The following is a 24,278-nucleotide window of genomic DNA, read 5'->3' on the forward strand; positions in this document are numbered from 1 at the left end:
AATGCCTCCGATCAGACAATGGTATTGAGTACACAGACTCAAAGTTCAAGGAGTTCTGTGAGCAACATGGAATTAAGAGACACTTCATAGTACGTAAGACACCACAACAGAATGGTGTGGCGAAAAGGATGAACAAAACTATAGTTGAAAAAGCTCGATGTCTCAGGTTAAATGCAGGGCTTGCAAAGAACTTCTGGGCAGAAGCAGTGCATATGGCATGTTTCTTCATTAATAGATCACCTAGAGCAACACTAGATGGGAAAGTATCAGAGATGGTGTAGACAAGTAGTGAGGTAGACTACTCTGGCTTGAGAGTGTTTGACTATCCAACCTATATACATGTTTCTAGTGAGGAGAGGTCAAAGCTTTATGCGAAGTCTAGACAGTGTATCTTTCTGGGCTATCAGAAAGGGATGAAAGACTTCAAGCTCTGGGATCCGAAGGAAAACAAGACGGTGATCAGTAGAAATGTGGTTTAAGATGAAAAAGCCATGTTGCAAAGTACTCAGGAAGAAGAGAAACAGGTGCTAGAAAATTGCAACACCAATGAGCATGTGGTGCAGGTGGAGCTAGAGAACCATGGTAGAGAAAAGGATGCTCAACATGTAGAAAGTTCTAGCTCAGGTGCTCAACAGCATCATCGTATAGCCACAGACAAACCCAAATGCACTATCAAGCCATCTACCAGGTATGGTTTTGAAGATTTGGTTTCTTATGCGCTTATTACTAGTAGCACAAATCCTACTACTTTTCAGGAAGCAGTACAAAGCCAAGAGAAAAGTAGATGAATGGGTGCTATGGTGGAGGAGATGGAGTCTCTGCATAAAAACCAGACATAGGAGTTGGTGGAGTTTCCCAAGGGGAATAGAGTGATACGGTGCAAGTGGGTGTATAAAAAGAAAGAAGCAGTATCAGAAAAAAGAGGGGGGAAAATCAAGGTTCGTCTAGTAGCAAAGGGTTACTCACAAAGGAAAGGGGTTGACTATGATGAGGTCTTCTCCCCTGTTGTTAGACATATTTCCATCAGGGCAGTGTTGGCGTTAGTAGCATATTCAGACATACAGTTGGAGCAGACGGATGTAAAAACAACCCTTCATGGTGACTTGGAGAAACAAATTTACATGGTACAACTAGAAGGGTTTAGTCACCCTGGACAAGAACATTTGGTTTGTAATTTGAAGAAATCGTTTTTATGGGCTGAAACAGTCTCCGAGGTAGTGGTACAAAGTTCCTTCAGTTGTGGGATATGTGGATGCAGACTATGCAGGGGACTTGGATGACGGTAGGTCTACCACAGGTTATGTATTTACTCTTTTGGAAAGACCTATTTGTAGGAAGTTCATAGTACAATCTATAGTTTCACTATTTACTACTGAGTCAGAATATATGGCAGTAGCTGAAGCTTCCAAGGAGGTTTTGTGGTTGGTTAAGGAGCTGGGTGTCCAGTAAGGTGGAGTTCAGTTGCATTATGACAGTCAGAGTGTCATTTATTTGGCAAAGAACCAGGTGTATCATGCGAGGACCAAACACATAGATGTGATGTTTCACAAGATCAGTGAATTGGTTTCATCAGGTGAACTACTACTTGAAAAAGTTCACACTTCTGAGAATGTAGTAAACATGCTGATAAAACATGTTACTACAGATAAGTTCAAGCATTGATTGGACTTGATAAATATCTCTAGTTGCTAGATGAGAGATGGCCCCAAGTTATGCTTTCTTTTTCTTAAGGGGTGAATATTCGCCAAGGTGGAGATTGTTGAGCATATATGACTCATATAATAAGGTTAGGAGAGGGGAGAGGGGGGGGGGGGGGGGGGGGGGGGGGGGGGGGGAGAAGGGTATTATTGTACACGGGTATTTGTGTCTTTCCTTCACAAACACCTCTAGGGTTTAATATATATATATATATATATATATATATATATATATATATATATATATATATATATATATGTAACCATGACTATGATTAGTGAAAAATTAAACCATGTCGCTCTAGTGGACATAGGCATAACCGAACCACTGTAAATCTTTGTCTTCTCCATTTTTTTTTCTTTCTTCCTACAACATGTTTCGAAATACTGAGTAAGGTGAAGATGGTTGGATTTGGATCTTCTGAAAAAGATAAAAAATTGTTCAATTATAGAAGAATTGGAGATGCGGGGTATCGATCCCCGTGCCTCTCGCATGCTAAGCGAGCGCTCTACCATCTGAGCTACATCCCCATAGGCGAATTGTTATCCATTCAAAAATAGAATAATCGTTAATTAGTAATATTGCTTCCTAGGCACTTGCCTGAGTTTAAAATAAAAAAACTAAGTTAACGATGATCAAGAAACTTGAACTCATCCACTTCTCCAAAATATCCTTTTGCCCTTCACACGCGATTGACACGATCGGTGAGGCCCACACGTGATGTACGCACGCATCAATGGCGGTGTAACTGCCACAGCCGACGTCTTGCCTCGTGCGCACGCTGGGGTGGGCCAGAATCTCAGACGGAATCTGAGCTGTCATTGTCTGATAAAAGTGGAATCTTTGATTTTTTCTACTGCAGATTCTTTATTAAGGGTAAGTACGTTCTTGCTTTTATCAGCTCACTAAAAAGTCAGCACGTGACGACTAAGGGTGCATTAAGGTTGGCATTACGCCGATCTAGAGAGAGAAACAGGCGCCGTCGATTTTATTAGAGGGAGAAACAGGCGCAGTCGATTTTCTTAGAGGGAGAAACAGGCGCCGTCGATTTTCTTAGGGCGATAAAAAAGGGGGGATAAAAAATAGAAAAATGAATCCAAAGTTTGAATTTTTAAAGCTTTTTGTCCATTCCGAGCTGTTTGGGTTTTACGAAATCGGTGAGAAACAGCAGAAGCGCGTAGGCCTCTTTAAGAGAGGAAGGGGTGGCCGTGGCCTTCTCCCTGTTTTCTTCCCTCTCGATCGTGGCGAACGTTAAAAGCCAACGGTCGTGAGGTAGCAAACACCGAGTGGTTTTCTCCTTTTCAATTACAGTCTATTTGGTTTCTTCCCTTTTCCATCGGGGACGAGAGGAACGGAGAATGGACAGTCTCTGTTTCAATGGCGCGGGGATGCGCAGGATAACCTCCTCCTCCGGGTTTCCGGTCGGAGGCGGTGTCGATTCGCGAGTCCCCCTGGCGCAAGTTAGGGCTCTGGGCCGGGGCACCGCCTCTCCGTCCACCAGTGGCAGCAACGGCTTTTCTGTGGAATCCACGATCGATCCGGCAATGCCGTATTCTTTCGTGGGTCCGCTCAGGTACCTTTGGTCCGCGGGCGAGGATAGGAAAGATGAAATTCTCGTCGACGAAACTGTAGCTCGGGAAGAAGCGGTGGATGAAATGGACAGGGTGGAGGCGGAAGAAGAGGTATCGGCCGTACAGAATAGGGGTGGCAATTGGGTGTTGAAGATTTTGCATATAGCATCCATCTGGTCTGACAAAAAGAAGAGCAAAAAGGAGCTATTGGAAGAGAAGGAAAGGGAGGAGGAAGGAAAGGGAGGCAAGGTGGGGGAAGATTCGACCTCGTGTTCTTGCTGCAACGAAGCTGGTGCTGATGGCTGCAGAGTTTTGGGCGACGAGGATCCAGTGGAATTTGATAGAGACTCCTTCTCTAGGTTTTTGAGGAGAGTCTCGTTGGCAGAGGCGAGGTTCTACGCCCGAATGTCTTATTTGGGAAACCTGGCGTATTCCATACACAAGATTAAGGTATGAAACTATGGTTCTTTACTCTTTCTCTTTTTAAACTTCTGCTTATTTATTTGTTTTACGCTCGGCGGGGATGCGAGGGTTAGATTCTGCCATTATTGCCGATTTTCCCCCTGTTTGAGCGTCTTTTTCCATGATGCGTAACACAATCAAGTGTTCCGTTCGACATTTTTTCGCTAGCGATTGCTTGGGTTTATAAGCTCTGTTTGACATCTTCAGAAATTTTCTATGCATTAGCGATTTCGCTCCTCCATCACATGAGGATTTTCAATTTCTTGAGAAAAAAATAGTCCTTGTAAGCCTTTGAATTGTAAATACATACCAGACGCTCAAAAACTCGTTTTCATTATAGAGGGAGCTACAGATCTTGTTCATGCGTGACACTGAAAAAATTCTCATAGATGTGGCATTTGTTTGATAAGTCCACATTTCTATCCGATGCCAATACTTACTTTCACTTGGCAATCTCCGTTAAATTTTATGACAGGATCTTGCTCTCGTCGATTTAAAGCATGTTATACCTTAGGAAAATGTTCTCTGAAACCTTTTTGACTGACAGTCACTCTATTCCAGCCAGGGAATCTCTTAAAAAACCATGGCTTACGTTTTGTAACGTCTTCCTTGGAGAAGAAAGCCGAGCTCTCAAATTTTAAAAAGGAAAAGAAATGTGAAACTATTGGAACAGAAAATGATCAAAGGCTGGCGCAACCTCAGACTCAGAAACAAGGAAATGAAGGAAAGGAAACTGATGAAATGTCCGAGGTTGGAAGGCAGAAGAAACTGGGATATCGCATAAGTGCCTCAGTAGCCTATCAAATTGCCGCAGCTGCTGCATCTTATGTGCAATCACAAACAAGAAGCATTCTTCCATTCAAATCCTCAGAAAGCAAAACAGTTGAGGACCCTGTCAAAGAAAGAAGTCAATTGACAAGCACTGAGGTGGCCTCTTTTGTGGCCACTACAAGTTCTGTCACAGCAGTTGTGGCAGCTGAGGAGGAAATGAAGCAAGCGGTGGTGAAGGACTTGAATTCAGCTCATTCATCCCCTTGTGAATGGTTTATTTGTGATGATGACAACAGTGGAACTAGATTCTTTGCAATTCAGGTGAACAGTGTTACTTATTATATTTTTGTTTGAATTGGTTTGATCTGTAAGGACTCAATTTATATTTGCAAACCTTGCAGGGTTCAGAGTCATTGGCTTCTTGGCAAGCAAATCTGCTCTTTGAGCCCATCCAATTTGAGGTATGCAGTTTCTTTCTTTTTGATATTTCTGTCTGTCACAGTGAAATTGAGATTGGTAATACATGTCATGGAATGAGGCCTTAGATGATTTCCTATAAATGTTTGCTCATTAGTAATTGGAGAAGCATCTGTTTAACTATTTGTAGTCTGTAGGGTCTGTGTATGGTGACATGTGTGTGTGTGTGGGGGGGGGGGGGTTGAGAATTGAGCTAAAATTCTTCTCTGATGCAATTACTGTTGTTTGTCTGGTTAGCTATCAAAATAACACCTGATTTTCTGGCTCCAGGGGCTTGATGTGCTTGTGCATAGAGGTATTTATGAGGCTGCAAAAGGAATCTATGAACAAATGTTGCCGGAAGTCCGAGCTCATCTCAAATCTTGTGGAGATTCTGCATCATTCCGTTTTACTGGCCATTCTTTAGGGGGAAGTCTGGCACTACTAGTGAATCTCATGTTATTAAAACGAGGCGAAGTCCACTGTTTTTCCTTGCTTCCAGTAGTAACATTTGGTTCCCCGTCTATTATGTGTGGTGGTGATCGGCTACTACGTATTTTAGGTTTGTCACAAAGCCATGTTCAGGCTGTTACAATGCATAGGGATATTGTTCCTCGAGCCTTCTCCTGCAACTACCCAGATCATGTAGCTGAGATTCTGAAGGCAGTGAATGGAAACTTCCGTAATCACCCCTGTCTCAACAACCATGTATGTTCTCAGTTCTAAAAGTTAAATTTTCTTTTCAATCTTCAATATTGGTATCCTTGTTTTACTGTATTTGAGCTTTAATTTCCTGTCTACAGAAACTGTTATATGCACCGATGGGGGAGCTCCTAATTCTCCAGCCTGAAGAATCACTCTCCCCCCATCACCATCTCCTCCCTTCTGGCAGTGGCCTCTATCTCTTGTGTGATCTCACATCAAATCCTGCTAAAATATCTACTCACTTGCGAGCAGCACAAACTGTTTTTCTGAACTCCCCACATCCACTCGATATTCTAAGTGATCCGTCAGCTTATGGATCTGATGGAGCCATCAATAGAGATCATGACATGAACTCTTACTTGAGATCAATCCAGAATGTCATCCGCCAGGAGCTCAACCAGATGAGGAGGGTGAAGAGAGAGCGCAGGAGGAAATTGTGGTGGCCTCTTGTGGCCCCTCAGGGTGTGGATGCAGGCATCATTTTGGGTCCGAGGACAGAAGCAGGAAATAAGAATCAGCATGGTCTAATCTTTTCAGGTGTTTTTGAAAGCGGGAAGGAGTCTTTGAGACGGTTCAGCAGACTCGTTGCATCGCAGCATTTGCAAATGCTGCTTGTGTTCATGTTCCCAGCACGTTTTCTGGTGGTGGGAACGTTAACTCTGATCCATTTCTTCTGATAGAAGTGTCGGTGGCAACTCGGTCTCAATAGGAAGTAAAGGACCACGTTCATTGTTAGAGATTATTTCTTTGAGCGTTGCTGCAATCCTGGATGTGACTGTTGTGAAATCGATTTTGTTATCATAAAGAACCGAAGAATACAGAAGAAGGGCGATTGCATTTGGTCATGTTCCTCTCATGGCATGTGCTATTTTCTGAGAAGACAGCTCTTGTTTTTCTCTGCTATTGTGTTCATTCTTCCTGCCGTGTGTTGGCATTCTTCAATCAGTCCAATCTGACTGTGGATATTGCTTTGCGTGGCGAATCTTTTTTATAACTATCCGAGGCATTCGGATTGGGTCGAGAATTCCGCGCAAGACTGCCACTCGACTTCTCTCTCTTTTGTTTTTTTTCAACTTTGTTTTTTCTCGCTCGGAATTGAATGGAAGTGGAAACATGAGTGACCTTGTGGCATTGCCTTTACGATTTCTGGATTGAATTCTTCCTACATGATTGATTCAAACGTGGAGTGCTATCATATTCCCCCTCTGTCGGTCAGGTTCTGATCTTTGCTCACTACGGTCTTTTCCGTGTCGGCCAAATAAAGACAAAATTGATGCTTGAAGCTTCTACTTCCTTGGGAAGATGACGACCAATACCTTCCCCGCCGGCCGCCGACAATAGAGAAGATTGCGTGTCCCTAGACCAAACACTTCTGCCTTTCGCGTTAAATATTATGATCTTGAAATGCCACTGATTTCTCTACCACTTTAAGAGGAAGTAGTTTTTCTTAAAGCTGGTAATGGAATATCTAATTTTCAAACTGTATCCAAAGTATCCCAGACTGTATTAATGGATAATAGCTCTTTCAGAGTAAACAAGTTTTAACGAATATATTTCCTCCCATACATGCCAGGAGTAGGTTTATAACTAGTTCTTTCCTAGAAAAGATTCATATAGCTGAAAGTTCATGTCGAGAAGAATCAAATCTTAAAGCTGAATGCATGGCAAGGCAGCCAAATGACATTATATTGGCAAGAGATGACAAACCATGGATCATTCCGAATTTCTTGTTCATTGCTGCAAGCTTTGGGTTGGCCTTTGCTGCTTCCCTGTTCTTTGTCCAGCCCACTTCATCTCCAATGTTTTCTTCCTTCTCAACCTTGTGTCTCTTCCTCATGATCTATCCAAAAGCAGCAAAAGTAAACCAAAAAAAATATATGCAGATACTAACGAATTTTACCACTGAGAAAAATCCTCGGATTTCATTTTTGTGATAAAGATCGAAGTCATTTACTTTGGTGAGAGAAACTATCTATAAAATCAACAGCAAAAAACCAAAAAGCCTCGTGTGATTATTTGCTAAAGAATGTAAAAATACAAACAGTTGAGTAAAACAGGTACAAGACTTATTATACACTATTTGCTAAAGAACGTAAAAGAAGCAAAATCGGTTGGGCCAGTATTAAGGAATTGTTCCACATGGATTAATGAGTACAAAGATCTTGAGTTTATTAGCTGGGAAAGAGTTTTCCTAAAGTGACTAGTCATTTTGGGATATGCTTTGGACCCAACTTCACAGCCTGAATGGTTTGTTAGGAGGTATAGTGTTGAACTTCTTGTGCAAGCATGACATTAAGGCTACCACCAAATTATGCCTTTTCAAGTACTTTATGGTTCAGAAAATATGGAGTCTTACTTGAAAGTAATGTAGTTTACAGTTGATTTACTAGACCTAATATTAAAACTAAATTGCTCTGGTAATAAGAAATCTTTTGGCTATGATTTGAACAAAAATTCTATGAGAACAAATTGTGGATCCAGGAAAGAGAATTTGTTTAGTGAAGGTAGCTGCTGAGGCAATAGAAGCACTGTGAGGCAGGTTCTTTTCTCTCTTTTTTAAAAATATTAATACTAAAGTTAGTTAAGATGGATTTTGCTGATTAACAACAATGAAGGAGATAAACAACGTGACTCTTCCTTCCAGACACAGAGAAAACTGCAACAAATGATACCTATCATCTGATAGGATCACGGACATGTTATCCCATGATGCTCACAATTCAAGAGACTCTTTGGTTTCATTTCCAAGGATTATGCAAGCAAAAGGCAAGTAAGAGAATAATAAAATTCAAAGTTGATATTTCAAAAACTTTGGTTTTTAAATAGATTTAAATTTACTGCTTGGTTTATGACTACAGGCAAACTTCAGTTTATACCTTATTTCCAAAAAGTTACTCAAGTCAATTCATCATCCAACAGAAACAAAATACTTCAGTAGAGACAAAAAGAAAGAAGAAGATGTTATTGAAACATTTTGGAGATCAGTCACAGGTTCTAAATAGCACAATTTATAAGTACTAGTCTCATCATAATTTCAAATCATTTTGAGCTTGTAGGTCAGCATATTAAAAGTCAGCTTAATCAGTTCTTTCATTGGTCAGGTTCAAGAGCTGTAAGTAGCAAGAGAGGTCCTCAGCCCTGTAGAATGTTAAAAGAGAAAGAGGATACCCTATAGAGAATACCCTAAGTGCTCATGAAAAGTTCGGTTAGAATCTCTATTAGCAAGAGAAAACAAATTAACCTGTTTATACACAAAAAGAAAGGGAGTGAAATTCCACCAAAGGGTGTCTTGGGTGGACCTTTACTCTCTAGAGAATGTTTGAAGTGAGATGACATGGGATTATATTATCCCTTATCACAACCTTAAATCTAAAACCAAAGGTCAAGTGTTCCCAGTATTTTATTACACATTCTCCAGAGAAAGGATTTGGTCTAGTCCAAAGGATTATCATATGCTGTAAATCTAAGGAACTTCAACAAGCTTGTATTAAAAAAAACCCTCTTTCGCATATCAAATAAAGCCAGACCAATCAATATTAACCTCCAGTGTCTAGGACAAATATCAAAGACTACAAAATAATTTTTTTAAAAACGATCTAAATACCCCCAAATCAAATAGTTGATGAATGTTTCACAGTCTATCAAAGGCTACTAACAGCATCGGATGAGCAGACAAAAGACTAAGTTCTCACCTCGACGGTCATTGGGGTGAATACGAACAAGTTTGTCAGATTAAACGCGAAAGAGGAGAGCAAAATTCCAATTTGAAACCTCTCGACAGAGGAGGCAGTCTTCCACGGATGAAGATATGCAAAAGCTGCAATTGAAATTGCTCCACAGGCGGAAACAGTCGAGAAGTATGCCGGGAACATCTTACTCTGAAGATTACCGAACTGATGCCTCGGGAGATTACTGAATTGCATAAACACAACAAAGAATACGGTTCAGAAAAAAAAAAAAAAAAGAGTAGAGTCGAAGTCTGAAACTTTTAACAGCTGAGACAGAGTAAAATAAATCAATTACTTGAACATAATGATTCCTCCGATGAAAGTTACCCAGAGACCAATGCCCCAGGCAGTGGCGAAGCTCAATAGATGGGCAAGCTTCAGAGATACGGAGACGAGAGAGGAAGCTCCATTATCGGATTTTGGCCCGAAAGTTTCCGGCGAGAATAGGATTCCGAAGGCTAAGAAGCTCACCACGGCGAGAAAACGAGTCATCCAAGCCATCTCTCTTCTTCGTTTTCCTCAAAAGCGGAGAAACGCTAGCAGATGAAAAGAAAAAGCCGCTCGTGCTGTGCAGAAAAAAATCAGCCAACGTGGGTGCTGCCAAGGACGAAATTAACTGGCCTGTGTCCAGTGGTTGCACCTAATTCTCTTTTTATCTATAGAACTCTAATAGGGTGTGTATTGATCATCTCACAAGATTTTTACAGTTTTTGTTTTTCGTTTTTTTTTAATTAGGTAGTTGGAAACGTATTTCCAATTGGCGCAGTGATGCAGAAAATTATAAAATTAGTCTGCAAGAAAGTTGTAAAAATAGTCCTGATATTCAGATTGTAGGGTTTGATCAAGCTAAAAATTCTAAGAGATGAATCTCTTAGGTAATAGGCCATCTGATCACGAGAGAGAGAGAGAGAGAGAGAGAGAGAGCATATTGCCATTATGCAGAAGTTTAACAAAGTTCTTCGCTAATCTCCAGAAAGAGTAATTATCAAACAGAAAAAAACTGCTTTCAGTTCAAGTAGAGCAGTAATCTAATTCAAAAATACTGTTCAATAATACACAATTTGCTTCTCAAGAATCTCAGAGAAAGAAACTCCATTCCAAGAATCAAATGGATAGCTTTAAGATTTGATACTCCACATTTTCAATCAGATGTCCTTCAGAATGCTGAAGTTGAAAGCAAATAACACTAATGGAATAAGGAAGCCATCCAAATTGTTTGTACTCCTTCAAATAAGAAATGAAGGGTCAAAGCCTTCTGATCAACCCCATCAGCTTAACTCATGAGGCATGCAGTGCAAATCTCTTTCATGGTACCAAAATAGCATTCCTGTGAAGGTTTATATTTCTCAACCATTTTGCAGTGCCAAAATAGCATGCAGTGCAAATCTCTTCGTTGAAGAGTCATGTAAAAACCTTCTATATCTTCTTTTCAATACTCTTTTGTAGTTCCAGATAGTTTGAAAGAAACTAGGAAATCTCTTTGTTGAAGAGTCATGTAAGAACCTTCCATATCTTTTTTTCAACACTCTTTTGTAGTTCAAAATAGTTTGAAAGAAACTAGGAGCTTATATTAATGTTGCCCATAGGACTGGGCTAAACATTTAGGCCAGAACAAGCACCAATCAGTTATTATCATAAGTACATTGATCCCTCCAAAATCGAAATGGAAAAGCTCATGTATTGACAGGGTAGACGACTAAATAGCCAACGATATCCACCACCAGAAAGCCCTTGTCTCAGTAATACAATAAGGCTGCCCTAAAATAGCATGCCAATTCATGGAAACCATAAGCACTCTTTGCCATTTAAAAATTACATACTCACTTTGCTGGTTTTAAATGTCTCAACACTCTTTCAGCTGTGTACATGAGAGTAAAGCAGAAACTCATACCGATAAAAGAACCAATTCTCATCCAAAGATATGAGATCTGAAGCAGAGCATCCAACCATAAGCACCAATTCATTAAAATTGAATACAGCTCCAAGTAACTAGGAACAAAACATGGGAGCTGATAGGTTGAATACCTAGTTGTCATGCTCTAAAAAGAAATACTAATTCACACCTTAGTTTCCTTTCTTATGGCGATATACAGAATTTTTATCCTTTCTCTAATTTTCATCTTATTCTAATATTAGGGAAAAGAATACCACATTGCAGTAGAGTTATCCATATCCAAACCAATCACCATGTTGCAATTAGTAGAACTGCAGTCAAACTCCAAAATTTTCTTTTCAGCTTTCCTTTCCAAGTTGTTTGCATTATCCAAGGATGAAACCCATGGACAGGCTCTAAAGGCCTGATCTGCTTGAAAGAACTACCTACTTCATATTATACAAGTGAAATCAATTTCCAGTCAGCTAAGATCAATTCCCATTTTACGAACAACAACAACAACAACAACAAATATTACTTTCCTTTACTTTCCCTGTAATTTTTGGGCCTCCTCACTGCAGCCTCTAGATTCAAGTGCCTGTATATTGAAGAATATGAATATGTATTCACAGGACAATTATTAGACTCCATCATGAGCAATATTTCTTTAGACTCATCAATCCTATCTGAATCAAACAAAACTTTGATGAAAGCATTATATGTATAACTATCAGAGTTTCACCAAACTTCAACATGGAATTAAAAAGATTTTGAGTGCTGTCCACTGTATTCATCTGGCAAAGGTTTAATATGAATGAATTGAACTTAAATACATCTAGGTTTATCCCTCTAGCTATCATCCTTGCAAAAAGTTTCACTAGCTTCATAATTTCTCCAATAGCACATAGAGAATGGATCAGTATATTGTATGTGATACAGATTGGTGAGAGACCCCACTCAATAATCTCATTAGAACAATTCACTGCTTCTTCCATTTGGTGAACCCTACGAAGACCATCAATTATGGAAGTAAATGTGAAAACATCTAACTTGAACCAATATTCTAATAGCATCTTCAACATTTCTTGTGACTAACTTACCTCTTAATTTTTTCAGAAGCCACTGATAAGAGTGTTGAATGTTACATGATTGGGAGAAACACAGGTCTGTACCAATTCTCTAAAACACTGTGAGGCTTCTCCCTCATTCCAGCTTCGGTACAGCAGTCTAAAACACACATCATATTATACGAAAACACATTGCACAAATGTCCATTGGAACTCATCTGGTTCAGAAACAGATCTGCCTCATTACCTTTTCCTTCTTTACACAGCTGCAATCATTAAATGCAGGTTTGCCATCTCTAGCAACAAAGTCATTCATCAGCTTACATTTTGCCTTGAGATCTGAACCTTTTATCAAGCAAGACTTTACAATGTTCACTATTGCATTATCTGGAAAGTAATCTCGTTTATCCATTTCATTCAAAAATGCATAAGCCTCTTTTGGCCACACAATTGGTCAAGAGACGATAAAGTACTGCACCAAATGCTTTTTTCATGCAAAACCGGCTCATTCTCTACAAACTCACTTAACATCTTGTATGCTCTGTAGATCAAAGTTCTATAAGTAGCTTCATTGGGAGTAACATTTCTCCTTCTCTTTATTTTTCAGAACTTCAAAAGCTTGTTCAATCTTTTTTGAATTACAGAACCCATCAATAAGTATAGAATAAGAAAACAAATTGTGTGGGTACCCGCAGCTTTCCATTTGCTTCAAAAGCTGAAATGCTTCACAACTATCCCATGTTTACATACTCACATGGATAAGAATGTTGTAGGTAAAACGATCATTGTGACAATTATCTGCAGCCATTTGTTGCAACTTAAAATAAGCCATATCAAGTGAGTTGGATTTCACCAGTGCATGAATAAGAGAATTATACACACGGGTATTAGGCTTAAAACCTAAGAAAAACATCTGGGAGAATACTTCCATGCAGTACTTTGCAAGACCCAGCTTTCCCCAGCTATTAATCAATATGCAGAACAACCCTTTCGTAACCCTTAGTCCGGCACATTTAATCTCTTGAAGTAATTCAACTGACTGTACAACTGTACCCTTTCTATATAGGAAATTCGACAAAGCTTTTTCTAACCGATGCATCTGACACGATGCCATGGTTGATATTAGAAGCCCGTAAGTAAAATTTCAGGGAGAGTAATGGATTTTGTTGATTTTGAAATATTCCAACACTGAAATGTGGATTCGAGCAGCTTCTCCTGATGACCAATTCATGAATTAACTAGAAGAAGCAATTCTAACAAGACAGTAAATCAGATAAGAGCATATGATTCATTGACTCGGTGTCACTTTCGCGATTTTTATTAGACGACTGTCTCCCCAAGGGAAAGGTATTGGAGTCTGAAGATACATCACAAAGATGAGATTTTTCAGAGGGTTCAACAGTTCGATTACCTTTAAACGGATTCTGGAAACAATGGGAGTGATTTGGGCCTCTGGTTGATGCAAATTTGATGGCTTTTCAGTTCTCGGAGGAACTGCGACCACAAATTTTTGCAACAGCGGTTGATGCGGGAGAAATACCGAAAGCATGAGAGGAAAATCTTCTCATTTAGAACAAATTTCGTCGACGGTGAGGAACGCCGGGTCGCCAGGCGGAGAAATCACGGAAGCAGGGCCCACTTAAAATGGGCCAAACCAATGGCATACAGGGGCTATTTTGTGGGCTTTTGTGGGCCCATTGAGCTTTAAATACGTGGCACAAGCAGATCCTAGCACGTGATTTTCCACGTGCGAGCTTTTCTAGATTCCTCCTCCCGCCACTGCTCCAAAATCAAAATCGCTTCCTGGAAAATTCCCTCTTTGCGAATTTTTCGTTAGTCTGTGGCTCTGCCCGTGTTCATCTTCGATAATGTGTCCTTCTTTCCTGTAAGCTATATTTCACTGGGATAATACTGAAACATACTGTCGTGATCTCGGTTTTCAATTTTGATTCCTGATCATTTCCCCACACGAGGATTTCATTAGCTTTTTCCTTGCTTTCTTGTCTCTTCCTGTATCCTTTCAGCTCGATGGGCTCGTCAGGCATTTGAAGTTTCGAATCACTTACCAAAATATTTCAACTTTTGTCCACCGGCAACTGCAACTACGCTTTATAGTATGAAGGAAATGCTGTTTACAGGGGTTCGTTTTGTTCTGATTGGTTTCGATTCCATCTCCGAAGCACAGGTATCTGTTCATATTTTTCTTTGTCATTTTATTTTTTGCTAATTTGTGATTTTTTCCTATTTCTTCGTAATGTTCATCGATGAGATCGCTTTTTCAGTAACGCAACATTTAAATAAACATCTTTGGCATTTTTCTCATTCGGTCACTTATTCTTCTCTATTTAATTCAGTTCAGTTCAGAGATTGTTCATAACGGGGGACTCGATGTTGGTCAATACGATACCGGTTGCACTCATGTGATTGTCCATGACCGAGTGCATGTAAGTTTGCAAATTGTTAGCCCTTCGAATTTAGTGCTATATTTCTATCCAGGAAAAGTTATTGGTGAAGTTCCAGAATGATTTGAGTTTCTGTTTTAAGGTAATACTTTTCCCTGACTGGCTCTGATTTCATTTTGTCATCTCCCGCAGGATGATCCCATTTGTGTAGCTGCTCGAAGTGATGGTAAAACTCTCGTTACGGATTTATGGGTTGAAGATAGTTTGGATATGGGAAGTCTTGCTGACGCTAATCGGGTCAGTTTTTAGTGTCTTTGAGTTCTGTGTATTTTTCACATAATATCACCTTGAGACCGGCATGGTTTTCTAGAGAAACATTTGTTGTTCTTTCAGGTGATCTTCTCTATTTCTGGGAGTCATAGCTATCGTAAGTGGTCCTAGTCCTATATGGCACAAAAATTAACTCTTCATGTATGTCAATTCCTTTTATTTTTTTCACAGGTTCTGTATCAACCTGTCAAGGATTTGAAAGGAATTCCAGGAGCAGAATCACTATGCATGTGCTTGACCGGATATCAGGGGACAAAACGAGATAATGTTATGGTAGATTGAGAAATCTTGTATTAATATGACCTCCAACTTCACCGCTGAAGGATTAGGATATTTTCCATGGACTTTCTCATTTCTGACAACAGCTTGTTAGATTCAATGTTAGCATCCAAGACCACGTGTAGGAAACAGTTCATTTTTTTGAAAAAAGATGAAGCTACTATTTTAAAACAGGAGAACAACCATAAATTACATGACTGTGTCTGTACTATTCCAGATCAAACAGGGTTCATTTTGGTCCACGTATAATGTGAAGAAATCTGTTGTACAATTGACTATTTTTACTTGACTGTGCCTCTCACCTGAGATTTATTGGAATTAGAATGAGGGCTGCTAGAAATCTTTTAATAGATTGAAACTCAACTTTGTAGCAACTTCAAAACTTATACTGCTCAATTCAGAACTCTGTGCATGTTAGAAATAATGTAAACTTGAATTGTACTTTTTGCTAACTGATATGGTCAAAAAGTTATAATAGCTGGGTAAGATAGCACAAGTTATAAGGATGTTGAACAAAGTTAAAACTTTGGCATATAGCTCTTTTAATAGATAGTATGACATCTCCCATATAATGTCAGGACTTAAATATATGTTCAAGTTGCATAAACATTTCAGATTTTGCAATGGTGAATAGCCCATTCAGTTCTATTTGTATTTTTTATATTATAAATTTCTCCTTTTTTGTGTCTACAATGGATTATGATGGTGCAAAAAAGTGTGATACACTTTACATGCCAATGTTACTTTCTCAATCTGAGCATGCAAATCAGAAGTCTGGTTGTTCGGTCCAAAATTGCATATTGGTTTTACAAATGCCAATTTCCTTCTTTTGAAGGGGGTTGATCTTCTTTTCACATTGAAAGTTATGGCGTTTATGTGACAATTATTTTCCCCTTTTCTCAGAAAATGGTGGAAATGATGGGTGCAAATTTTGTAAAGCCTTTGATTGCAGCTAGAGTCACTCATCTTATTTGCTACAAGTTTGAGGGTAAGTTGTTATTTTCCCTTTTGTATTCTGAAAATTATGAGAGAGATTAAGAATATAGCAGATAGCATTAAAGCTCAGATAAAAATTAGAAAGGTTGATGGAGCAAAGTGATTGAAGTGGGAAGCTGGAAAGATTTTGTTTGGTTAAATATTTTTGCCCTAAAAAAATTGGATGTGGGATCTCTGGATGCTTATGTGCACCAAATAAGCACAGGAAAACATTGGAATTAGGGATATCAAATTTATATGTTTACTCAAATTTTCGTTTACCATTTATTAGATGGAATTAAAACGGAACAAAAATTCATACCTGATTGGTCATTCAAGTAATTTTACTCGATTACTAGTTTATTGTTTATTAAATGGAATGGAAACGGGTAAAGATTACCTGATTAACTGATTCGCTTATATATAAGAGTAATTCAGTAAATTTTTATGTGAATGAATGTGTGTTTGAGATAATCATGATTCAAATTCTTTTTTCTTAGGATAGTGAAATATTCTTTTAAGGATTTTTTTATATATTAGAATGACATTGTTCTTAGGCTTTTCTATATATGATAATGTGATTTTTTATACTTTTTTTCTTAGGATTGTGAAATATACTTTTATGAGATTTAAGTCATTTTTTAATTATTATTACCTAATTACCTGTTCTAATGTTCAATAAATAGTTAAATAAATGGTATATAGATTAACTTATTCTTTGTACTGATAATACTGTATACCAATATACCATTTATGAATGGAGCAGTATATGGAATAGTTTATTTGGATCCTTTTATATACATTTACAACCCTAATTGGAATGAATTACTGTATGTACAACTGTTACTTAGTTAATTTACTCAAACCCTAAACCCTACAACTGTAACTTTGTTAATTTTCTCAAATAATTTATCCATATATGCTTGAAATCTCCCAAGTGCTTTTTATCTTTATTAATGCCCTTGATATGTAGAAAGGAAAAGAACTTTTTTAGAGGAAAAGTACCGTCTTTAGAGGAAATAGTTGAATCTTTTTTTCTGTTTCATTTTTTGTATAAAGCTACTGTCTTATTGAAGGTGTTTATATTTTTCTATTTGTTTTTATTTTAGTTTAGAATTAACTAAAAGGACCTTCAAGAACTTCCAATAGGATGATTTGTCTTCAAGTTTAAATAGCCGTCATCCTTTTTAGGGCTCCGGAGTTTCAATATTCTGTTAGGTTTAGTTAGAAAGCCCATTTGGTACTCCTGCATTGAAATTTTAGATGGTCATTTGAGGACCTCTTTTCTTGCTGAGTTCAATATATTTCAGATTATAAAGTGGTTCTCAGTTCCTTCTATGTTGAGATAAACATGATTTAAATGCTTTTTTCTTGTGATAGTGTAATATTCTTTTAAGAATTTTCTTATACATTAGAATGAAATTGTTCTTAGGTTTCTGTGTATATGATAATGTAATTTTTATTTTTTTTGTACTTTTGTGGTTCTATAAAAGTTTAAGTTGTTTTTGTTATTATTCCATTTATTACCTGATTACGCATTCTATTGTTTGATAAATAGGTAAATAAATGGTATATAGAGTAGCTTATTGTTTATACTGATAATACTGTATACCATCATACCATTTATGAATGGAGCAGTCTATGGGATGGTTTGTTTGGATCCATTTATATACCACTTACAACCCTAATTGGAATGAATTAGCGGATGCACAATTGTAACTTAGTTAATTTTGTCAAATAGTTTATCCATATAGGCTTGAAATCTCCAAGTGCTGTATACCATTGTCACAATGCCTTGATTTGCAGAAAGGAACAGAACATTTGTACAAGAATTTGAGTACATGAAGCTTAAAAATGTGGGTTAAGAAATTGGTTACTGCTCTTTTTCTTTGGTTATAGTACTCAGCCAGAGAAGGGTGAGTTGTGTTAAGTTGATATCTTGCTTGAAAACGTTACAACCATAGTTACATAATCCTGAAAGAGATTCAGTTTGATCTTTAAAGGAAGAAAATTGATGAAAGAGAGAGATTCTTTTTCTAATATTCTCCTGTTTCTTTGAAATATCTTGTATTAAGCAGCCTATGTCACTCTATTTTTTCCCCTCTAATGATGATAATGCCTTTTTCTTGGAACGATAAAGCTACTATCTTTAGAGGAAATAGTTGAGTCTTTTGTTGTTGTTTTTCTTAATAAGGCTACTGCCTTGTTTTAGGTGTTAATATTTTGCTATTTTTTAATGTTAGTTTAGAATTAACTAAAAGGACCACCAAAAACTTCTAATAGGATGACTTATTTTCAAGTTTAAAATAGTCGTCATCCTTTTTAAGGCCTCGGGAGTTTTAATATTCTATTAAGTTTAGCTAGAAAAACCATTTGGTACTTCCACATTGAACTTTAGGAGGGTGGTCATATAGGGACCCTTTTTTGACTTGCAAGTTCAATGTGTTTTACATTAAAAAGAGTGGTTACCAGTTCCTTTTGTAAAATGAAAATTCAGCAAGGAAGATCAAGTGTGGCAAATCAGAGGGAAAAAATATCTCTAGATATTTCATTAATCAACCTAGTTATCTGTCCCCTTACAGGTTTACCATAATATCCTCCATTCTAATAGAACTAATCAAGTTACTTTAAGTATTTTGACTTAACTGTGCATACTAAAGACTACTTAATAAAAGGCTCATAATCATAGACTTGCCCTTCTAACTCAAATCACTCAAAATTTCCCTCAAGTTGGAGGGAAAGATATCAAGTAACCCAAACTTGTCTCAAAACATGATAAATTCTCCTCTTGTGAAAGTCTTTTCTATGGGGCCTGCCATATACCTCTAGCACTCTTATTATAAATCACCTGATTGATAATTTGAAGTTCCATACTATTCAAGAGCCAAGACATCACAATGTAGTTATTTGTCTTCCGCTCTTTAGTGTTGGTCTTTGGTGGATCTTCTGTGATAAGCTCCAACTTCTCAATTCATAGAGATAATTGGACAATCAGTGACTACATAAAATAATTATTCCCATTTAGTTTAATAGAAGCAATTTGAGTGATGTTGCAGCCCTTTTCATCCTCTCTTAGTTTTAACCTATGGTTTTTTTACTCCATAATGGTGGTCGGGGTGGATTAGTGTAAATTTTAGCTAGCTTGAATCAAGAAATTGTAACTTAAAGAGACTTCCTAATTTAGGATTTTCTGTTCTAGGGAGCCCAACTAGGAAATGCAGCCTCTTTAAATTGAGTCTTCTTCTTTATTAAACATGGGTGATTTTGGGAAGATCTCTTTCGTTAGATATTTTTTAGCTAAATATTCTACATTATGATGTATTATGTCGGATAGAATTTCAAATTTTGGAACCTCTAAGATGGTTGGCTTCCTTTTATGCACATTTCTTCATTGGTTGAATTTCTCATGATGATGATCATGATCATTCAGGCACAAAAAAACATAGAACTGCTGTTTCGTGATCTACTGATGTTATGGTATTATGCTTATCATTGTTATGGACCCACACTCTCGTTTATAGGTGAGAAGTATGAGCTTGCAAAAAGGACAAACATTGAGCTCGTAAATCATCAATGGTTGGAAGACTGGTACTGATTCTCATTTCAATTGCTGCTTTTAGTATATTTAGTTAGATATTGATCATCTTGTCTAGCTGCATTTGCTTTCTAGTCTTTGGTTTATTTATCATTATTTCTATTTGACAAATGTTTTTCTTGTAGCTTGAAAGCATGGAAAATCCTGCCAACTGATAAATATAAGAAAAGGTATTTTTCTTTTTCTTTGTAAATCAACATCCTGCACTGTAATTTTTTATATTGCTACAGCTTTCTTTTTGTTAAACTAAATGTGCTTTTCACTGCAGTGGTTTAGAATTGGAAATCATGGAAGCTGAGGCCAGGGATTCTGAAGAAGAAACAGATGTGGGAGTTGGGAAAAACACCAGCTCACACAAAGAGCTACAGACACCTAGAAACCTCGATGAACGTACCCCTTTGAGGGAAATCACTGAGATTGACCTAAATGCAGCATTTGCTGTTGGATTTAATTCAAATATACCTAGTAATGCAGATATTGATGAGAGGACTTTATCATCTACTCCAAGCAAAGTGTCTAGTTGTGAAAGAATTTTGAGTCCGCCTGAACCTAGGAACAGAGTCGAAGACTATCACCGTCTAACTACACAGGTTCATGCTCTATCTGGCGAGGAATGCATTGATGTTAAAAATGATGAGGCACATCAGTATATGAAAAACCCCAATGGTGAGTTGGTTGATCTAGACAAAGAGGCATACAATGGGTCCATCAACACAAGAAACAGGAAGAGGTCACCACATTTGAAAGCGTCAGAAGAAAAGCTTGGTACTAAAAATTTTTCCAGAAAAGCTCTGAGAAAATCTCTACAAGGGACTTCAATCCTTTCACATAGTTCTCCGCAAGGAAATTTAGTAAATAGGGGTAAAGATGCTGTGGACATATCAAATTTATCTCTAGAACAACCTAAAAATGATCTTAAATCTGTTGAAGTTCTAACTTTGAGTTCCTCAGCAGAAGCACATCCTATGAAAGATCAAAGTGACACTTTGCTTCAGGAGGGAAAAGATTGTCTTTCAAGAATTGAGGTCAGTCCACCAAAATTGGATGATAAGATCCCCAAAAAAAAGCCATCAGCGGCCCCTACATGTGCAGAACTTGAACAGATGTCAATGTATGATAAACTAGAGAACTGTGCCAGATTATGTAAGAGTAGCAGTCCCATGAAAGATGGACCAGTCATAGAACCAATTGTGAATCAACAAGGAGACTTGCCTAAAACTAAATCCACCAGTCTCAAGAAAAAGCCTCTGCAACATGGACGAACTATTTTGCAAGCTAAAACTTCTGATGCTTTTGCTTCTCTGTCAAGTGATATGGTGACAGATTTGCCAATAGAATCTGATAAGCCAGCAGACTCAAGATGTCAAATAAACTATTTGGATGCAATGGAAACTGATCACTATACTGATGTAAGGAATTTTTCCAGGGCATCTGGCATATCCGCTGGGTGTTTGGTAGAATCCAAGTGGGATATTAAGCCAGAGAGTGGGGATGACACATTTAGTAGGCTACCAAAGGAATCATCAAGTGAAATGGCCGAAGTCCAGAAACTGCACCTAGAAGGGGACCTTACATCTCTCAACACCAGCAACAGCTCTAAGATTGAGAAGTTGCAAAATCCTAGAAACATGATCAATGGAGCATCTTCCTGTTCTTCTAGGAAAAAAGTGATGGCTAAGAAAAATATGGCCCGAAAGATTAGGCTTACTACAGGTAAAACCAGTCAACATAATGCTGATATGCTAGTCAATCTCAGTGAGGGTCTAAATGGTCCTATGAATGCCCAAGATGCAGTCGAGTTAGATACTGGCATGGGAACAAAGATGCCTCAATTGAATCCTGAATCAGATGGAAAGACACAGATGGAATTAGTTAGTGAAGCTCTAGCACCTCAAACTTCTAGTGAGATTAGAGCAGTTGAAAAGGAAAGCTCCTTTAATGCTGAAAAAGAGAATAAACCAGCTCAAGATATAAATGTGAGAGTAAAGTCAGATGATAAGGCTAGGGGGCAAAAACCTGCAGGTAAATCCAACAAAAAACCAGTGGAGACTACCATGGCTAGTGTGTCAGTAGCAGAGCCTGAACCAATGTGGTTCATTTTGTCTGGGCACCACCTGCTGAGGAAGGAGTTTCAACAGGTTATCAGACGATTGAGAGGAAGGATTTGCAGGGATTCTCACAATTGGTCTTATCAGGCTACACATTTTCTAGTTCCAGAGCCAGTCCGACGGACTGAAAAGTTCTTTGCAGCAGCTGCGGCTGGAAGGTAACATTTGTTGCCTTAACTTTATTTCTTTGGAAAAGGTTCATGTGCACTGAAGATGAATTGGCATAAGATACAAATTACCTCTATGTAGATCGCACCAGTCAAACTGATGAAAAAAGTGGTTTCAGCTATCTGAGCACCCTATTACGTTGTATTTTTGGTTTCTTCTTGCTATTCCATATTATGACAAAGGAATGGACTTGAGTGCAGGTGGATTCTGAAGACAGATTACTTAACTGCCAGCAACGAGGCTGGGAAATTCCTGGATGAAGAATCTTTTGAATGGTACAGAAAAGGTCTCAATGAAGATGGTGCAATTAGCTTAGAGGCACCCCGAAAATGGCGCCAACTGCGGGAAAGGACTGGTCATGGTGCCTTCTACGGAATGCGCATTATCATTTATGGAGAATGCATTGCACCTTCACTGGTATTCTATTCTTCACTGGCTTGCATGTGGGGAGTTGGATAAAACTTGTTTATCTGGTAGTGCTATTTCTTGTGAAATTTCTGAATTTCTGCTTTGTAATTGTACAGGACACATTGAAGCGAGTAATAAAGGCCGGTGATGGTACCATTTTAGCTACTTCCCCACCATATACAAGATTTCTGAAGAGTGGAGTAGACTATGCCATTGTTAGTGCAGGTATGCCACATGTGGATTGTTGGGTGCAAGAGTTTTTGAAGCATGAAATTCCTTGTGTCTTGACCGATTACTTGGTTGAGTATGTCTGCAAGCATGGATACTCCTTGGAGAGACATGTTCTATACAAGACGCATTCTTGGGCAGAGAAATCTTTCCAGAACTTGTTGAGCAGTTCAGAGGATGTTGTCATGTCCTCCTCGCCTCCAGAGGATGACAAGGATGACATTGCTTGTGAAGTATGTGGTTCCCGTGACAGAGGTGAAGTGATGCTAATTTGTGGAGATGAAACGGGTGCATCAGGCTGCGGGATTGGCATCCACATAGACTGCTGTAATCCGCCACTCGAAGCAGTTCCGGAGGACGATTGGTTCTGCTCCAAGTGTTGCACCAACAAAAGCAGAAGCAACAGCAATGGCAGCAGTAAGGGCGACAGCAACAGTGGGAGGAGTACAAGTTTTAAAAGAGTGAAGAAGAGATCTTCCTCTGTGAAACGTAAGTGAATTTTTGTTTCATAACAACACTACACCTGTAAAAAGGTTAATTTGTCTGCTGTCTTCTACTTTTTTTATGTCCAACAGTTCCATGAACAACGGTTAAAGCATTCTTTTTCTTGTGCTTTTTAGGATAAAATCATCAATATCTAGTACCTTGTGCTTTATATGCCCTTAATCGATGGAAAATCTTTCTTTGGATCCTATGAATCATATCCATGGAAGGATGAATCTACCAAATCTATTATGTAGACATGAAAATCGACTCTTTTGTGATTGTATCCCTTAGTGGCTAGTTACTGTGAAAGAGGAAATGACTATACATGTATCTATTTATAATATGTGAAATTAGTAGAATCGATTTATAATTAAATACCATGTCCCCGTTACACCTAAAGTATAACTCTTAAACATAAGTCTTAGAATAATTAAACAATCAAATATGAATAAAATAATAAAATAACCAAAATACCTTTTAACTGAGATACTTTTGTGAGACTTCCTCCTATGAGACTCTTGTAAGACTGCCATACAAATTGATGTTTTGTGGGATTGTCTAGTGAGACTCTTGTAAGACTCTGCTATACAAATTTATGCTCTGTGGGACTTTGTATTGTGAGACTCCCGTAAGACTGCCATACAAATTGATGTTTTGTGGGATTTTGTACTGTAAGACTCCACCATACAAATTGATGCTCTGTGGGACTGTCTTGTGAGATTCCCGTAAGACTACCATACAAATTGATGCTCTATGGGACTTTTCATTGTGAGATTTATATAAGACTCCCTCTTATGATCTTCAATCGGTGTACTTTGACTCATTTTCTCTTTGTTGCAAAACTGAGTTGAGTTTGAGATCTCCTATTAAATAGAAGAATAAAATAACCAAAATACCTTTTAACTGAAACATTTTTGTAAGACTTTCTCTTGTAAGACTCCCGTACGGCTCCGCCATACAAATTGACT

The 24,278-nt window shown here is 38.2% G+C and overlaps 4 protein-coding genes and 1 non-coding gene across 7 annotated transcripts; 2 read left to right on the plus strand and 3 right to left on the minus strand.

The window, feature by feature from the left end:
- Positions 1-2,155: 2,155 nt before the first annotated feature.
- On the minus strand, positions 2,156-2,228 carry TRNAA-AGC (transfer RNA alanine (anticodon AGC)). The gene has a single exon. It is a non-coding gene; the product is annotated as a tRNA-Ala (tRNA).
- A 669-nt stretch (positions 2,229-2,897) lies between these two features.
- Positions 2,898-6,799, plus strand: LOC137959033 (phospholipase A1 PLIP2, chloroplastic-like). The gene is made up of 5 exons (XM_068806298.1): positions 2,898-3,719; positions 4,293-4,823; positions 4,904-4,963; positions 5,250-5,666; positions 5,762-6,799. Exons 1-5 carry the CDS (start codon positions 3,057-3,059, stop codon positions 6,338-6,340), a joined length of 2,250 nt encoding a protein of 749 aa, XP_068662399.1. The 5' UTR covers positions 2,898-3,056; the 3' UTR covers positions 6,341-6,799.
- Positions 6,800-7,142: 343 nt separating this feature from the next.
- LOC137959699 (uncharacterized) lies at positions 7,143-13,894 on the minus strand. 2 transcript variants are annotated; one of them, XM_068807029.1, is made up of 4 exons: positions 13,743-13,894; positions 9,687-9,957; positions 9,356-9,575; positions 7,143-7,503 (listed from the first exon to the last, which is right to left on the minus strand). In XM_068807029.1, exons 2-4 carry the CDS (start codon positions 9,890-9,892, stop codon positions 7,273-7,275), a joined length of 657 nt encoding a protein of 218 aa, XP_068663130.1. In that variant the 5' UTR covers positions 9,893-9,957; positions 13,743-13,894; the 3' UTR covers positions 7,143-7,272. The 2 variants fall into 2 exon arrangements, with proteins under 2 accessions (XP_068663130.1, XP_068663129.1); XM_068807028.1 differs by lacking the exon at positions 13,743-13,894 and having other exon boundaries at positions 9,687-10,008.
- On the minus strand, positions 12,468-13,445 carry LOC137959617 (putative pentatricopeptide repeat-containing protein At3g16890, mitochondrial). The gene is made up of 3 exons (XM_068806973.1): positions 13,082-13,445; positions 12,579-12,718; positions 12,468-12,491 (listed from the first exon to the last, which is right to left on the minus strand). The coding sequence occupies exons 1-3, from the start codon at positions 13,443-13,445 to the stop codon at positions 12,468-12,470; spliced, it is 528 nt and encodes a 175-aa protein (XP_068663074.1).
- Positions 13,895-14,141: 247 nt separating the features above from the next.
- Positions 14,142-23,479, plus strand: LOC137959080 (BRCT domain-containing protein At4g02110-like). 2 transcript variants are annotated; one of them, XM_068806374.1, is made up of 11 exons: positions 14,142-14,216; positions 14,356-14,516; positions 14,686-14,775; positions 14,926-15,030; positions 15,235-15,336; positions 16,246-16,330; positions 19,839-19,905; positions 20,038-20,082; positions 20,181-22,178; positions 22,389-22,605; positions 22,713-23,479. In XM_068806374.1, the coding sequence occupies exons 2-11, from the start codon at positions 14,448-14,450 to the stop codon at positions 23,319-23,321; spliced, it is 3,387 nt and encodes a 1,128-aa protein (XP_068662475.1). In that variant the 5' UTR covers positions 14,142-14,216; positions 14,356-14,447; the 3' UTR covers positions 23,322-23,479. The 2 variants fall into 2 exon arrangements, with proteins under 2 accessions (XP_068662475.1, XP_068662476.1); XM_068806375.1 differs by having other exon boundaries at positions 14,186-14,516.
- Positions 23,480-24,278: the final 799 nt, after the last annotated feature.

The sequence above is a fragment of the Aristolochia californica genome, unplaced genomic scaffold (assembly GCF_029961685.1).
Source record: "Aristolochia californica isolate CCGP_79_NKW_82.1479 unplaced genomic scaffold, dmAriCali1.0.hap1 SCAF_3, whole genome shotgun sequence".
NCBI classification, from domain to species: Eukaryota; Viridiplantae; Streptophyta; class Magnoliopsida; order Piperales; family Aristolochiaceae; genus Aristolochia; species Aristolochia californica.

What these genes read in the sequence shown, in the direction of transcription:
- LOC137959033 (XM_068806298.1), top strand. Translation starts at nt 3,057, where the DNA reads ATGGACAGTCTCTGTTTCAATGGCGCGGGGATGCGCAGGATAACCTCC. An exon ending in ATTCCATACACAAGATTAAG is followed by an intron (nt 3,720 to 4,292) that starts GTATGAAACTAT and finishes ACTCTATTCCAG; the next exon opens with CCAGGGAATCTCTTAAAAAA. An exon ending in TTGAGCCCATCCAATTTGAG is followed by an intron (nt 4,964 to 5,249) that starts GTATGCAGTTTC and finishes TTCTGGCTCCAG; the next exon opens with GGGCTTGATGTGCTTGTGCA.
- LOC137959699 (XM_068807029.1), bottom strand. Translation starts at nt 9,892, where the DNA reads ATGGCTTGGATGACTCGTTTTCTCGCCGTGGTGAGCTTCTTAGCCTTC. An exon ending in GGAGGAATCATTATGTTCAA is followed by an intron (nt 9,576 to 9,686) that starts GTAATTGATTTA and finishes TATGCAATTCAG; the next exon opens with TAATCTCCCGAGGCATCAGT. An exon ending in TCACCCCAATGACCGTCGAG is followed by an intron (nt 7,504 to 9,355) that starts GTGAGAACTTAG and finishes GCTTTTGGATAG; the next exon opens with ATCATGAGGAAGAGACACAA.
- LOC137959617 (XM_068806973.1), bottom strand. Translation starts at nt 13,445, where the DNA reads ATGGCATCGTGTCAGATGCATCGGTTAGAAAAAGCTTTGTCGAATTTC. An exon ending in CAACATTCTTATCCATGTGA is followed by an intron (nt 12,719 to 13,081) that starts GTATGTAAACAT and finishes ATTACTTTCCAG; the next exon opens with ATAATGCAATAGTGAACATT. An exon ending in GCTGTGTAAAGAAGGAAAAG is followed by an intron (nt 12,492 to 12,578) that starts GTAATGAGGCAG and finishes TGTGTGTTTTAG; the next exon opens with ACTGCTGTACCGAAGCTGGA.
- LOC137959080 (XM_068806374.1), top strand. Translation starts at nt 14,448, where the DNA reads ATGAAGGAAATGCTGTTTACAGGGGTTCGTTTTGTTCTGATTGGTTTC. An exon ending in TTGTCCATGACCGAGTGCAT is followed by an intron (nt 14,776 to 14,925) that starts GTAAGTTTGCAA and finishes CATCTCCCGCAG; the next exon opens with GATGATCCCATTTGTGTAGC. An exon ending in ACTGATAAATATAAGAAAAG is followed by an intron (nt 20,083 to 20,180) that starts GTATTTTTCTTT and finishes TTTTCACTGCAG; the next exon opens with TGGTTTAGAATTGGAAATCA.